The 16921-nt window shown below is 32.4% G+C and overlaps 2 protein-coding genes across 6 annotated transcripts in view; one reads left to right on the top strand and one right to left on the bottom strand.

Annotated features, from left to right (window-relative positions):
- The window catches only part of MS3_00002143 (uncharacterized protein), a 70707-nt gene extending 60250 nt beyond the window's left edge, over positions 1–10457 (top strand). Inside the window, exons 7-11 of one of the 3 annotated variants that reach the window (XM_051209715.1) lie at positions 28–526; positions 2210–2256; positions 5317–6199; positions 6227–7009; positions 10252–10457. In XM_051209715.1, the coding sequence (XP_051075174.1) occupies positions 28–526; positions 2210–2256; positions 5317–5425 (655 nt within the window). In that variant the 3' untranslated portion in view covers positions 5426–6199; positions 6227–7009; positions 10252–10457. Of the gene's footprint in view, positions 1–27; positions 527–2209; positions 2257–5316; positions 6200–6226; positions 7777–10251 lie in introns of those variants that run through there. The other 2 variants (XM_051209716.1, XM_051209717.1) reach the window with 2 other exon arrangements.
- SMAD2_4 (Mothers against decapentaplegic 2) overlaps positions 8269–16921 on the bottom strand; it is a 42866-nt gene continuing 34213 nt past the window's right edge. For 2 of the 3 annotated variants that reach the window (XM_051209713.1, XM_012944766.3), the window contains 4 exons: positions 15906–16220; positions 14601–14738; positions 11664–11808; positions 8269–9639 (listed from right to left, as the gene is read on the bottom strand). In XM_051209713.1, the coding sequence (XP_051075172.1) occupies positions 9516–9639; positions 11664–11808; positions 14601–14738; positions 15906–16220 (722 nt within the window). In that variant the 3' untranslated portion in view covers positions 8269–9515. Of the gene's footprint in view, positions 9640–11563; positions 12107–14600; positions 14739–15905; positions 16221–16921 lie in introns of those variants that run through there. The other variant, XM_051209714.1, reaches the window with a different exon arrangement.

The raw sequence follows: 16921 nt of genomic DNA, 5'->3' as shown, positions 1-16921 counted from the left end.
AAATATATTTAAAATATTCACTTTTAGACTTGAACCTCCAATCCATATCTATGATACTGCACATAATATTCAAATAAATAACACTAATGATCACAAATCTGATCTATCGAATCCAAGTAATGAACAGGTAACATTACTAGATGCGAAATATCCCTCTTCTTTTGCACCTCAGTCTAATATCATTCAAACAACTACAGAAAATGTGGTTGTAAATCAACCTGAAGATACCAGTTTAACACAATTACAAACAACAAAGTATGCTGATTTATCGTTTTTACCAAATTCATCTTTAAATAGTCCGTTATCATGTATGCCATTATTATTGACAGATACCACAAGTCAGTCACTCCACAAACCCCTTCTGATAATTAAAGAGTTAACAAGTCAACAACAACAGCAGTCACAACATCGTTCCATCTCTTCTTCTAACCAACATCATCTCACTAGTTTATCTAAAAGTGCTGTGAATCGTCTGTATGATATTGAAATCAGCTCATGTTCAACTGCTTATGAATCAGTTATGGAGGTAAAATTGATTTATCTCTAATTTAATATCCATAAAGTATATTCAGTATTCCGTCACAACATTTTATTCATTGTATGGATATGTTATTTTCGTAGATGTTTACGATGGAATTCAAGATGCGCTGAAATTTATTCCATTTGGAACTTTTTCAGCTGATATTTAGATCGAAACTTGAACCTGATACCCAATGCTTTAAAGATTGTGGCTTATCGTACTACAATTTTTAATTTAACTGTTGCAACTCACTTTATAGGTTTGTGTACTCAATGTTAAATCATTCCTTTTATTTGTAGAATAATGATACTATCCGGCCAACCGAGATAGAAATGGGTAATGTGTCTGGAATTTACACGGTGCTGACCAAATCTTAAATCATTTAACCACCAACTTGTCTATTTTGTTTTATCTGAAACTTTTTTAAACTGTTTACTTGAATAACAAAAGTGGAAGTTGGTTTGAATTTGAATAGTAATTCCTGTTTTTACTCAATAGTTGAGAATATCTGGTTTAAAACAAGTAATATGTTGATAAAAATAAAGTGTTGAATATCTGTTTATTTGTCATTGTTGGGGAGATCCAGTAATGTACTAGTCTAATTTCAATCAATTCATATTATTGCGCGACCAACTTCCAGTGTCTTTAAAGGATACCTTCTTTACACCCGACACAGTTTAGCTCTACTGGTTACATTTAATCTGTTCAAATCTCACATCCTTAACATAAAATTTAACTCGAATCCTAGACATTATAAATATCACATTTTTGACAGCCACCCAGATGTACACAAATACACATATATTATTTCACCTTTGACCTGATTGGTATGACAACACAATCAGATTTATACCAGAAGAGTTTTTTTGTGTGGATATTATAGCAATTTCAGTGGTTGAGACCATGAGTCAATTGAACCTAGACCACCATGGAAAACCTGGAAGCACTGGACGGCTGTTTCGTCCTATTGTGACCAGTGAAGTTCAACCGGGTCTGTTGTGAGATAGTAACTCACTGAAGACAATGGTGGATGTGTCGCTCAATTTCGTGGATTAGTTGAAGTTGGACATTAACACCGTTGGATGCCGACCAGCTCAGTGGTCTAGTGGTTAAGCGTTCGCGCGCAAGACCGATATGTCCTGTGTTCGAATTTCGCGAGGCGGACTCGTGGATGTGCACTGCTGAAGAGTCCAACAATAGGACGAAACGGCCGTTCAGTACTCCCACGTTTTCCATGGTGGTCTAGCTTCAATTGACTCATGATCTCAACAATCAGATTTGTTTTGATTGTACTAAATATTTTTCAATGTTTCTCTGTACTAATTTTATTTGGTTATTTATTTAAAGAAGCAATTTATACAAAACGTCAAAAATTCAATTTTCTACTAATTGAGATGTTAAAACAACTCATTATTTTATTAGTGCAAACACCCAATGCTCCATGTATTTGACATTATTTATTCAAAGACTCTAACTATGAGTTTCTGTGGACTGTCTATAAACACGGCACTCTAGAAATATTTACACTTCACTCTTGGTCTAGTAATAAATAATCATATTGGCTCCTTGGTTCAGTAGAATTTTAATCAGGACGTACAACATAAACTATTTTGCTCATCGATTTGTGTCAAGTGATCATATCAAAAAGTTGAACTCAGTGTTGTTTATTTTCAAATATTTTCATTTTAGTATACACCAACTTGTGATGAAGTTACTTCCAAACAGAAAACAACCAGGTCAGTAGTTATATATATATATACTTCCTGTTTTTGTTATGTGTAGCCATTTTTATACATTTGTCATTCATAATCTTAGATTATAATATAGATTGACAAAAAAGATGAAAGTCATGAGTGGTGTTCGTGAATTAGTTTCTATTAAATCATGAGATTCAAGTTGTTAAACTAAGACAAAGTTTTGAAGTCCTGCAATTGCAACTCTTGTACTAGTTGTCATCTGTCAGTATGGCTTATATTTTATCGTAAGGGGAGATTGATGCTGCACATGAAATTCAAACTGCCTATCATCCAATCACTTAAGTTGCCAGTGAGTGATGTAAACAGTGACTGATATACTTACAGTGGTTGATCACTGGGTTTTAACCTATGCGGCATATGTCTAATTCTTAAAGCTGATTAAATTCCATTTATCAAGTGTCAATATGATCAGTAGTCTAAATAACTGGACTTGCTTAAATACTAGGTTTTTGGAAGCAATTTGAAGGAAGCTCTCGCCTTCATATTAGTTGATATTCGTCATCAAAACACATATCTGAAACCTCGATGGTGACTGATGCAGGTTTATCGGAAAGATAACAGTTCATTAAAAAAATCACAGTATGATGCATTCATTAAAACTAAAATTAATTGTGTTATGTTGTTTGCTAGAAAATATAACTAAATTTGAAGCGCAAACTTTGATTTGTCATCCGAACATTAGTTATTTGTGTAAGCATTGCGTAAGAACACTAATTGCAGACTATCCTATAGTCAGAATGTAGAAATGGGTTTAATAGTTCCACTTTCATACTTAACCTTGATTTAAATTTATATGGTAATCTATGAAATAATTCAATAGGTGATATTTAATGTCGAATACAAGACACCTAATTTTATAATTATTCCTAGTTAAATTACGCTAAGAATTTCTGTGAAATATGGTGAAAAATGTTTCACAAAGAATGTTGAGATGACTTAGGAAAAGCGAGACGAAGCCTCCGGAGGCTCTAAGGGAACCAAAGCGATCCCATCCAACCAGAACTCGATGGAATTTTCTATAGTATAAATGTGGGATACGGTGTTTGAACAATTGTATAATTTTCTACTTGAGGATTGGCTGGATTATAGTAATCCTATAACCTATACTAAAAACTATAATCCTATTTTTCTGTACATTATTCACACTTACTCAACCGCTTTTCCTGTTTTTTTCTGTCTTTTGAGTTTCTATGCGTCCGAGTGCTGATAGCCATCTACTATAATAACCGTAGTCAAGTAGAAGACATAATAAAGAAAAATTTACACACTCGTTACAAATGAACTCACATATACTTGCTAACTTACCCGCTATGTATTTCACAACTATTAAATAACAGATCATTTAGAATACTTTTGAAATAATTGATTTTTCTGGTGTCTTCAAAATATAGACAATAATATTTCTACATTCTAAACTCATGAATAAAATTTTTTGGAACCATATCTATGGTCCGTACACTGAGAATTTTCCACTACTGGTGTGTTTAATCAGTAGGGATATGAAATGAACAAAGATTTGTTTAAAATACGATCAATTATCACTTCGTAAAAAAAAATAAAACAAATTCACATGGAGTAACTTCATGATCAAGTAAATTTCGACTATTTGATCTAATTACAATGAAATATGTTTTCATTTTTCATTTCTAGAGAATTGGTAAATATCAAAGATTTTTAATCGTTATAGTTAAAATGACTTCGACAGACAAGAAACTTTATTCTACTAAGCATGAATAAATATTTGAGTTTTTTTTCTCAATTCCACTATCCACCAGAAGAGATAGTACACAAATATATACATTCCATTTGCAAATTTGTGAATCTTTTAAATTATCTTCAACCCAAGGAAAACCGTGTTTACTCTTTGCGTAACCAGAATGCATATATCTAAATAGTTTATATCAGTTCAACCTTACGTATTAAGTTAATTAAGTTGAAGGAGTTTTATGGAAATTGGTTTAGCTTGTAAGTTTTATTCGTCACATTGACTGGAGTTGAAATCGTAACACTGAATGCCGTCACAGTAACTCTAATGTTTAGGTCTTTGCTACAAGACCTGAACACCCTAAGTTCGACTCCCGGAGGCCTAACCCCAGAGATATTTAAGGATGTTGGTCCAGTCTTAACGGTTAAGTTGACCGAGATATTAGCTTACGTCTGGAAACCGAACGTAATTTCATCTGACTGGTATTGATCGCTGATCGTCCAAGTCTATAAGAGGGGAGGAAATCCCTCCTGTGATAGCCACAGAGAATATTCAATCTTCACCAAGTTTTAGAACATGGGCTCCAATATCCTGAAGGAGCAAATGGCGTATGGACCAATTATTGGTCACTGGCTACTATTGGGTTGCATCTCCTTACAATGCTCCACTGCCTTGTGGATCATACCTTCAGGTCGAAGGCTCCGGGTTTTGTCCTCTAAGACAACCATCTGCTTCGGTCTGGGCACCCGGGTAGTACCAGGCCCACACACAAAACAAGTGACTTGTGTGGCGCATATGTATTCGGTGCCCCTTTGTACCAATATTTACGTGTTCATATGAATAAATAATAAAAATACATATGGAGGTTCTCTTGTGATGTTTACCATTAAAAAGTGTGCTTGGTGGTTACCAGCCTATCGTGTAGTTGAAATATACATTTATCAAACAAATGGCCTGTGTATTGTACAATAGGCCACCTTGTATTACTTTATGGCCACGAAGGGAAGCGAAAAAAAGGAAGTCCTAAGAACACACTACGTCAGGAAATGGAAGCAGATATGAAAAGGATGAATAGCAACTGGAAAGGATTGCCCAGGACAAAGTTGGATGAAGAGTGCTGGTGGGCGGCCTATGCTCCACAGCGAGCGGTAAGTTTGAAAATAGAAGACATGTGTAGGCTGAAGGCTTTTGACCACAAATATAAAACAACTGTTCAGTGCTCCTCGGTTTTCAATAGTACCCTATTTGAGAACAATTCGTAACAAATGCAGTCTATTATTTTCAACTATTTAATTTAACCTCTATTATTGAATTTCTATTTTTATTCATTTTAGAGAAGTTTACGAAGATGCTGAAGTATTATATCGACACTTATCTGATTTGAAACAATCAAACAATTCTGATATACAAACAACAGTAATAGATTCATCTCATTATCATTAATAAATTTTTTTTTACAATCTTCATATACATACAGTTTGTACACAAGTTATTAGTTCTCTGAATCAAAAATATTATGTGTATGTGTATTGTCACAAAAACAATATACCTTATAAAATTCTATATTCAAACATCACTTCCTAATTCTTTCTACACTCAACTATCTATATATTTATTGACATTACTCTCGTTAGTACTGCGATTACTGTTTATTATTATTATTATCGTGATAATTAACACATATTGTTAATCATTATTCAAGAGACAAAAATATAAGATTCTGTGATGATGGCGAATACTTAATAAGCATAACGCAATTCAACTTAATGCTTATATGTTAAATGTGATGATAATCGTTTTTATGCATTTGTTTTGTGAAACATAATGGGATTTATACAGAAATAATAATGCTACAAAAGAAGATTAAGGTAGGCAGGGTTCTGTAATCAATGTGGATTCCTCTTAAGATATTCATGTGTTATATGCATTTCATACATTTTTGTCCCGTTATCCTATTATCATTATTTTTCTTTTATTATTACTAACTTCATCACTAAAAATATTTTAGCATTTATTATGTTAATTATAATGATAATGACGATCACTATCATTATTAAGAAAGAATATTCTTTCAACTGTTTTCGTTTCTATGCACACCTCCTACAAACGAACCAACCACCAAGACACGTGACTGTCTACAATGGTCGGGTAGATTTGTTTTCCTTTTTCTCTTTTGATAGTTGTATTTTCACGGCTAAAAGTGCAACTTTGATGATAGTAATAATAATAATAATAATAATAAAGATAATAATAATAATAATAATAATAAAGATTAGAACAATGAATAACCTTGTCTCGTAAAAAGAAATTGACGTATTATTTGTGAAAAATTCTCTAAAACATTTTTTTCCAATGTGAATAAGAGGATGATTGATGATAGCGATATGTTATGTTGTATCAGAAAGTGCTGTGATTCTTTTAACTTAAAATTACATTTAACATTCTTATCATTTTTCGTATCTTCCGTTGACGTGATCAGAATTACACAAAAGCCAACTGTAAACTATTGATATACCATTATAACTCGCATTTCACTCTCCATTATACTTCATGAAATGTTTGTAATTCTATATCTCTTCGTTTTTTGTTTTGTTTTCAATAAGGTAACCTTGCATTTATTTCACAACTGTGTTCTTTTATAATCAGCATTTACTCTGACATATATTTAACAATGATCTTATTCATACATGACTTCGTTTACAGTTTTTTTTGTGTTACTTTACAATTTACAAACCCAAAAACTACTTGAAACTCATAGATTAAAAATAAAGCATTTGATAATTTTTTTATTTGTCTACTTACATTTTACTGGTAATATAGTATCTAAATCAATGTGAAATTTGGATACTGTGTATTTTTGACCTGTATTTCCAAAAGAATTCTTCGACTTACATTCCAATGGTAACTTAATTGTCAAGGATTTTTATACTGTACTTCCAATTACGCTTGTGATTACGAACGGTCACATTGTTCAAGTGCTTAGATCTGGTTGACTGTGTTAATCTTTATTTCCTTATATCCACCAAGGTAAGTTTCTTAAAATGTTCTCAATTGGAATGGAATATCGGCTTCTTAAACATAAAAGGGATGTCGCGAAACTAAATTAACTACATGCACAACAAAACAATTTAGCATAATTGTTGCCTCAGTTGTTTGAAATGAAATGTACTCATTATCAATGAAACACCATACCTCTCAGCACACTTCGACAATTTCTAGCTTCATTGATGCCAATTTTCATAAAATATTCTTTCTCTAAACACGGCAGCTTTTCTGAAACGCACTTTAACGAAAAAAGTCAAGTAGAGAGTAGACTGCAGTTTCACATGCGCAGTCCTGAGCCATACATATGTGGACTAGTGTTACTACCTATGAAAGCCAACTAACCATGGCAATTCATTTTGTGGAACAAAGGGAAGCTTATGGAATAAGTGATTAAGATTTTATAGGTTCATTCACAGGCCGACAGTTGTAAACCACGAAGAACTAGTAACAACTCATACAGCTAAATATCGATAAAAAAACAATAAGGTTTGTCCAGTTAAGGTAAAATGAGAGGTAAACGTATCACAATCGATATGGTTATGGGGAACAAACTGTTGATCCTGAGCAACTGAAACCATTAGGTAAGCCAATTTCAGTTTTTGTCATCAGTGAAAAGCGAGTTCGTAGTGCCCAAGATTCTTATTAAAATGGATACTCCGGCAGAGAATTCACTTCTGACCATCTAAAAGATGTCAGCTGAAATAATGAATTGAGGGAAATGAGTATTCCATAATGAAACTACAGGTACACTTGTGTTTACACTCTAAATTGCTTTAAGTTACATTCATGACCCGTTATTAGGAAGAGTAGAAAATTTTTTAAATGGCTTCAACTAAAATTCAGAAACGTCTAGTTAATACACCAGTCATTATTGCTTCGTTTTAATAAGATGATGTTTCGCTACACAAACAAGTGTGGATTCATTTGACAAAATCAATCATTTGAAAATATCTATTTTCATTCGATGAATATAATTGTACTCAAGTAATCAACATTTAACCTTGAACTAAACAACTTACAAAAACAAAGCTGCAAACTATCATATACACTAAATTATGAATTCTTTCAAAATAGGATTCTACTTTTACCTATGATAAGGGAAAAAAAGTCCGACCTACTTATTTCATTCATTTATAAATATCATAATGCACAGTAGAAAATAGTAATCGAATAGTGAATAACAAGGTCCCCAACCCATCTATTCCTACTCGAACTATTGTCAAACAAACAAAAAATTTCTTTTTTTCCGTTTTTAAATACTCTTTAAAAGAAAGAATTTCAACATAATTATAAGTAATATGATCGACGATGACAGTAAAGCTTTGAATGACAAAAAAGAAGTTCGCGTATATATATATATATATATATATATATAAAGAAAAGGGGAAGAACATACGTTAGTTTAGAAAAATAATATCCACAACAGGGTGTTTTTACTTAGATAAGCAAAATAAACAAAGAATCGATCGTGCAGAACAAAAAGAAAAGTGCACCAATTTAAAGTTGGGTGGATAGATAGAACAGTCTCTAGTTTACTTAAATGTGCTTCGTTTGTCTGTCTATGGGTAAGCAATACTTAGTATTCGAAAGGAAAAAAATAAGAGAATATTACACTTTTGTACAAACCAACGAATAATCAACTTGGAGAACGAACAAAATGAATAAATAAATGTGTATACATAGACAGAAATAATACATTCACATTACTACTGTTTAACATACGCTGTCTAACACATCATCATTCAGAGTTTGTATTATTAGTATTACAAACATTAATGGTAATAGTATTAGTACACATACACAGAATATCGACTCAACTGAAATACAAAAAAACAAAAGAAATAGAATACTAACTAAGAAGCCAGAGAAACGGATAACCAAAAGAGGGAAGGGCAAATCAATAAAAAAATCTATGGGAAACAAAAAAGATTCAATAAAATTATCTTTGCTGCTAATTCAGTAGAAATATATCTAATTCATTCATTCATTATTCCTAGATCAAGTGTACATATATATGTATACGTATATATATTACACCGTTCTTTAAGTGTTCGCCATAATCTTCAATCATATCGTTATTTCTAAGTATAGCGTAAACGCTAGCTAAAATGACAATTAACTTCAATATACTGACGAAGAATCATCTAAAAACTTATATACTAAACATTAAAACAAGAGATACGAATAGTAATATATATACTACTGCTATTGTTTATTACATTTTTTTTCATCAGTAGTGAATCTTTCTCGTTTACATCTATTCCGTCGGAGAAACCAAAGTAGAACACAGACATTTTAAAAACAAAACATATGTAATGAACAGATAAGGATGGGGTCGATGGTGGTTGTGTGCGTGTGCATGTATGTGTGTTTAGTTACCAGCCGTGAAGATTATTAATTAATAGTAATAATATAATACAATAAAACAGGTGAATGAGATCGATTAGGTGTGTTCTGATTTAGTTGTTTTCTTTCAAAAAAATTTTTCTCAGCTCACTGATGTACATGGAAGTGTAGGTGAACCCATTTGTCGAAGTACACGATCAAGCCATTTTAATGGTCCATTTAAATGTACTTCTATCCAACATGGTGTGCTGGTTATTGTTTGTCTTCTAAATTAAATAAAAATGTTTTTTTGTTAACGTAAAAAAATATTAATCATTGATAAGAAAAAGGTGGGAACCTGATGAGAAATTATTGAAAAGAATATTTTTCGTTCATATATTTGTGTTTTAATATAATGGGAATTTTTCAGCGATTAAAAGGTGGGGATATAATTTTTGGATAAACCAATCAGAATTAAAGCATCAACTATTCTATTTTAGACGGGTTTTGTGGATATTATAGTAATTTCAATGGTTAAGATCATGAGGCAGTTGAAGCTAGACCGCCGTGGAATTCATTTATCCATATGATTAACTGGCATTATAGCTTATGTCAATATTCATGATGAAAAGTTTAACTTTCATTCTTAACCTTAACTTCTAATTCCTAGTACTAATTCATAATCCTAATTCAACCTTTGCAATTGGTTGAAGTTTTCTCATGGTTACTTTAGTATAACTGAAAGTTTGTTCATAAATTATAGTTTAGTTGAAAAGGATTCACAATATAAACATGCTGAATGTATATTATTCTACCAAAAAGAAAAAAACTACAAAGTATTTAGAAATGTCCTTTTAAAAAATATGACAATATTATATTTATTTATTGGTTTTTTTCAGATTGTTATATCCCGACGAAAATAATGAATGGCAACTGTTGGGATCTATTTATGGACTAATATTATACATATATTCTTATTGTATAATTATTAAGTGACTAGATTATGTATATTTATATTCCACTTATTAATAAGCTTTATTTTGACCTATACACTATTATGATACGATTTACTATTCATGAGTTATACCCAATTTATTCATTACAGTTTCCCACAATCATAGCCACTTTTCGGCTTGATCTTGTACAAATCTTATTTTCTACTTTATGATGTGATGTGATCTGCTTGGCTTGTGTATAAACCAGGTATGTTTGAAATAAATGATTCATATAGTGGAAGCTGATATCGGTGTTCTGGACTAAACAGGAAGGTCAAGGCAGGAAAAAGGACCATTAAGGACGCTGGGTTACTTATACCGATCGATATTTCATTGGTTTGGTACAGTGCTAAGATTGTATAAGTCGTATTCCGATTGGTGAATAAGTCACGTGATAATTAACCAGGCTAAAAGTTAAAACACAGATCACAATTCATCCCAACAGTGATTGGCCAATAAAAATTCTAAATATTGATAAAAAAAAACAAAAGACAAAGTAGGAACCTTATGAGCGCATCGTTGTTTGAAGAAATAGGGCGTTTTTGGTTTGAGTAACAGTGTAAGTGTCAACACTCAAATGCTGGTATATCTGACTGATGAATCTTGAATAGGAAACAAGGACGCGCGTTACCTCCTACATTTGAGACTCTTCAGCTAGATGGATATTCGTAGGTTACTGGTATTCGATCACAGGTGCCTTCGAAACATTGCTCGTATATCATGGCACAAATCCATGAAGTCACTGACAAGTGGACTGATCCATGTTGGTAGGTGTAGATTACCTGGTTGGAGACCGCGAGATGATAACAACCGATGGTTAGAGACCTTGAATGGCATGGCTCAAAATCGTTTGCAATGGTGCAGGTGCATCCACTCTTTGTATTCTCCTAAATTCTAATCTTCTGAATTATTCATGTCCCTTTTTTCTCCTTCCAAATCTATTTCACTGGATTATACGCTTTGAATAATATCTTCAAACCCTAATCTTTCCGATTACTGCTTATGCTTTTGCTACCTCTAACACCATGAGATTTGAATCGAGAATTATATCTCTGTGCTAATGTGGTATGGCAACTTGAACTGACGTACGTACGTACGAAGTCCTACGTTGCTGCTGACTGACCCCACTTACATGTATACCTGTACCAAAGTGTAGATAGATTCACCTATATCTTGGCCCAGTAACTTTTACTTGGAGTCATCATTACACTAGCTCGATTGAGTAGTCCACAATAAAACCATTTATTCATACATAGTAATAATAAATTATAAATGTAGCCAAACACCAGATATTAGTTCAAACTAAATTAGCTCACCTATATTCTGCTCCCCAACCTTTTACAAAACTAACACGTATTGAACACATATGAGTTAGTGAAAAGACAGATTCATAACTACGTGACATATTATCAGCTAATTGACTAGCAAATGCTGCACTATCAAAAAGTTTTAAATTACACTCTGAAAAGAAAAAGAAATAACGTATATCGTTATAATGGGACGAGTATTTTAGAAGTTCGAAGTGGTTTTTTCGAATAATTATAATTTTGTTATATAGTTACTGAATATCTAGATTATCATGTATATGTATTACCTTTATGTTAAGCTTTCGGCTAACCCATCAACTACTGTTATACGACTTACCATTCCAAATATATTGCCAGTCCATTACTTACAACCCCCCTATTCACAGCCACTTATAACTTGTTTTCCACTTTATGGTATGATATAGTCCGGTATGTCCGTATATAAACGACGTCTGTTTGAAATATGAATACGAAATTTATATATTAGCTTATGACTTACACTTATGATAATAAAGAAACATAACGCTTTATAACTAGGCTAGCGCGAATCAAAATCAAAAGAAAAAACTGAATTGTGTTTAATGTGAAATGTCTAATTATTCTTCATGTTTCCAGAATTACTCTGAAGTCAAGCTGTGGTTCAGTGGTTGGGGTGTTCAACTTTCAACAACTAAGTTGTAAGTTTAAACCCCACTCGAGCTACCTCAGTTTAAGCATCCGAGTAGTATCGCTACCTCTAGAACTTGGAATGTGACTCCGAGCTAAGTACAAAAATCTGTATCCGATAAACGACTAATGAAAATAATTATCAATATATACTCCACTGGGAGTAACAGGTGTAAGCAATATATATATGGAGAGAGAGCTATGATGAAAACACGACATAGCAAACACTGACGTGGTGATTGAACATGTATTTTGTAATGATGAAAACGATTGTTCCTATCAAGCTAGGCAGGTAGGTTGGAGAGTGTTACGACTAAAACCAACATCTCAAGGTCCGGAGGCTGTCATGCTACCTCCGGAATTTCCCACAAAAAGGCCGTGTATGACCGGCTTTAAATAATTGTCTTTCGGGATTTGCGGTCACGCTTCCAAGTCACTCAGATCATTACTTAATTTAGTTTCTTCTCAGAGGTCTGAGCGACCAGGAAGTGACAACTGTCCTCATACATCTAACATTACTAAGGACTATCTTGTTCGCGATTGGATCCCTTCATCACTTCTCGATATTCTTTCTATCCCCACCATTAACACCTCTCCCTTGACTTTATCTCCCCACCACTAATGTTAACGAACCAAGTATACATGATGTTATTCCTTATCTTGATTAGTGATGCAGCAAAATTTCACTAGTTGATGTTGTTAGGACGTATATTACGTATGTTTATCCACCACCTACTTTGATAGGTGATAATGAATGGTGTAGAAGTTGGCTGAAAGAAACGAAACGCGAAATCCGTCCATCGAATCCACTGGCTGTTGGTCTGAGCCGTATAGTTAGGTGCAAACTACCTACCTAGTTGGAGTCTGTACGGTTATTGTAGTCAATAGTTAAAGACTGGGTAACATGGTTCAAAATCGTTCACAATGGAGCAGGTGCATATGCTCTTTATCTTACCTTAGATCTTAAGTTTTTAAATCAATTTATAAAACATTTGCTTTAATTTCACTAATCTTCTGTGTCTGATTCTTTTCTACAAACACTAATACTGTCAATACTTCTACTACTCTGGGATTTTCCTAAACAATTTCATTGTTTTATTTTAACGCACTATGGCAACTTGAAATGATCTAAACAAACACCAAATTTTCTGTTGTGTATGACTAACTGATACACTATGATAAAAAAACTAATTTAAGAGAAATTTTTTTCCACCTTCCATCATTTTTCTTGAAATACCACTCATACTGTTTTCATGGCCTTGTAATATAAACAAAAAAAATAGTTCATTCAAAAAGATAACCAACCTTAAGCAATCAATATCAAGAAAAGTGAAAAAAGATGAGTTGGGTTTCAGTCACGATGCAATTTGGTTTGAAAGTGTATGAAATTGGATGGTTAAATTACACCGTACCGCTAGACTCAAAACAAAATACCAACTATCATTCATCTGATAGACAACTTTATAACGTGTCTGAAATGCTTAGAATCGATGAGCAAAACTATCGCGTACAATACTGGTACTGTTGTTAGTTGTATTCAAAATGTAGATCAATGAGGATTGATTCCTTTTTAGCTTCTTCAAAGTGAACTCCTTAAGTAAACTATATAATTTTTTATCTATACCCTCGTAAAACATGCATAATATTTAAAAGTACGATATCCAGATCACCGTATTATCACACAAATTCCTTTGAACATTAACGAATGTTCATAAAGAGAATTTAAAGTTGTTTATGACCGAATCCAGGAAAAAACTGACCCGTACACCGTACAACAAAATTTCTTGATTTCAAAAAAAGCCAATCGTGAACAAAGAAATATTTCTAAACCATGTAGAAAGATAAATACTTTGCATATATCCAGGTTTCATATTTTTAGCGGAGAAAATTTGCATTTAATCTATCTTCGTGTTGATTGGTAAAAAACACGAAATGTCAAGGTCGTTTGTGATTTCGCTCATGATCAACAGCAAACTGTGTTGGTTTACCGTTCGAACAATAATAATGATACTACTACTACTACTACTACTACTACTACTACTACTACTACTACTACTACTACTACTACTACTACTAATAATAATAATAATAATAATAATAATAATAATAATAATAATAATAATACAATGTTTGGAAGTTAAAGCATATAAGACCGTATTTATGGTGAACACTAATTTTGATGAAATCAGGTGCTCTGAAAACACAAGAAATAGAACATTTCAAACAAAAGATCCAATGATAATGAGGTTTAATAAAATTAAAATATTTATGATCACGAACTTGGTGGGACTTTGACAACAGTTGCTGGATGCCAACTGTAGAAACGATTACAACTGGGTGATTGAACAAAAACCGCAGCATCACTTAGACATTCAAGGTAAACTTCACTACCGATATGATGTAGTCGTATCCCACGACCTAAAAACAAAAATACCCAATGAATTAAGTTACAGTCAAAATAATTTATTCATAAATTAAACAAGACACAGAAATTAGAAAATACAATTATCAAGGTTACACACGATTTTTGTTCTGAATTATTCATACAAATATGAGCACTCTGTTCGCAGGACTATTCAACTAATGAACTATAAAACAATATTAGTTTTATTTTAATACGTCTAACCTCCTTCTCCCCCACAAACATACACCCAAATTGATTGACAGATGAATACCTACAGTAATCGATTGTTGCTTGAAGCAAAACAATGAATTCAGATAAATAGATAAAAAGCAACAATGTAGAACAACTACGTGAACACTTCAATCTAATACACTGGCATCAAACAAAAGGGAAAACCAAAATAGCGATAAAGAACAATAATGAAACTCATATTAAAGAACTGAAAAAACAATAGAATAAGAAGATAAACAAAATCAAAGAAGGATCTCAACAAATCAATGGAAAACTAAAGAGTTCATGGAATGTATGCTGATTTTCCTTTATAGCGATGATCAATTATTAAAGAGTTCATTGAATGAATATCTTTTGTGACTTGATCAATTCAAAGGTTGACTACCTAACTAAGGATACCACTGTGAGGTAAATGATTGTAAATTATATACAACGTAATAATATATTGGTAAAATCTGCTATATTATTGAATTGATTCATAAAGCTATTTAGTGACTCATTAATTTAACCCAACACTAGAGTCTAACACTATTATTACTACCACCATTACCATATATAAGAATACATTTTGATGACCCTAAAATACCAAGAAATTTATTACAAGGAGAGTAAGTCAACTCAAAATCGTCCAGGTAAGTCTTGCTAACAACTGATTATATGCACAAAACCTGAGTCAACAGTTTTCTGACGACCACCTCTAATCACCTAACATTATTAGATTATTTGTAATATATGACATTTGATAAATGTAACCTTTGTTAATGTTTCATTATCTATTGGATTAGGTAACAAAGTTGATGAGATCAAAGTATATGATTTGGAAACATAATTCGGAAAGGGATAGATGAGATTCGAACGCTTTATAAATCAATGTACCACATAATCTTAGAATACATATGAATTTATTTATCTCTAATATATAATAAAATTTTTTTTGAGATAACACTTACCAATATGTCTTCTAGTCATCTCAACTTGCAAAGGTCGATTAACATGACTTAAGCTGCCTAAACTGAATCGATCAGAACGATAACACGGTTCAGTAAAACCATCAATTGTTAACGTTGGCCGACCAGCGTGAAATGCATCACCAACACGAGTATTTAATTCATAATAAAAGACACTACACCAATACTGTACATCGGAGAAAGTAAAATCTAATATAGGCGTATTTGAATCCAATAGATTATCAAATTCTTCTGAAGAATGAAAACGATTAGGACTTTGTTCATTATTTGAACTAACTTGTTCAATGAAGTGCTTTTCTATTTAAACAAATTATGAATACATAGATAAATATGTTTGAATTACAAATAAGATAACACTCAAGAAAGAAGAAAAATAGGTATTTTCAAAATGTATTCGTAAATAATTAGTCGACTTTGAAATGTCCCAATCAAATGAAATTATAATTTCATCAAATATTGCTATATGGTAGATACGTAGGTAGGTGGGTAATCTAGTGTTTATCTCACTTGTGGCGCTTATGACAACCAGGTTTTACAGTATTCGGATTTATTTCGTTGAACAATTTTTGATTTATGAGACAGATACTTAAATTGTACCTTTATTCTACATAATTATAAGGTTTAGTAAGTATATCCAACTGTTCCCAACAACGACAAAAAACGATTATATGTATGAAGTATACACTAGAGTGCAGCTACAATTCAGACAGACGCTGATGTTGGTGAACCAAACCTATGCGTATATAGATCATTAAAAGTGAATAGCAGCTTAACTGACCTAAAAAACAGAATGTTAAGTAAAATATTGATAAGACAGCTGTTTAATAGAATAAGCCAAAAGTAGATTATGATCGATACATCACTATCTTGACACAATCTCCTGTTGTCAATTGTAAAGCACTGATTGTAATTTATTTACCAAACGAAAGTCCATCTACTCGACTTTGAGTTATATTCTGTTTAAACCTGCTTCCTATTATTACTACTACTACTACTAC

The sequence above is a fragment of the Schistosoma haematobium genome, chromosome 1 (genome assembly GCF_000699445.3).
Source record: "Schistosoma haematobium chromosome 1, whole genome shotgun sequence".
In the NCBI taxonomy this organism is placed as follows: domain Eukaryota; kingdom Metazoa; phylum Platyhelminthes; class Trematoda; order Strigeidida; family Schistosomatidae; genus Schistosoma; species Schistosoma haematobium.
Note: the sequence above shows the minus strand (reverse complement) of the source record. Positions and strands in the feature narration are given on the sequence as shown.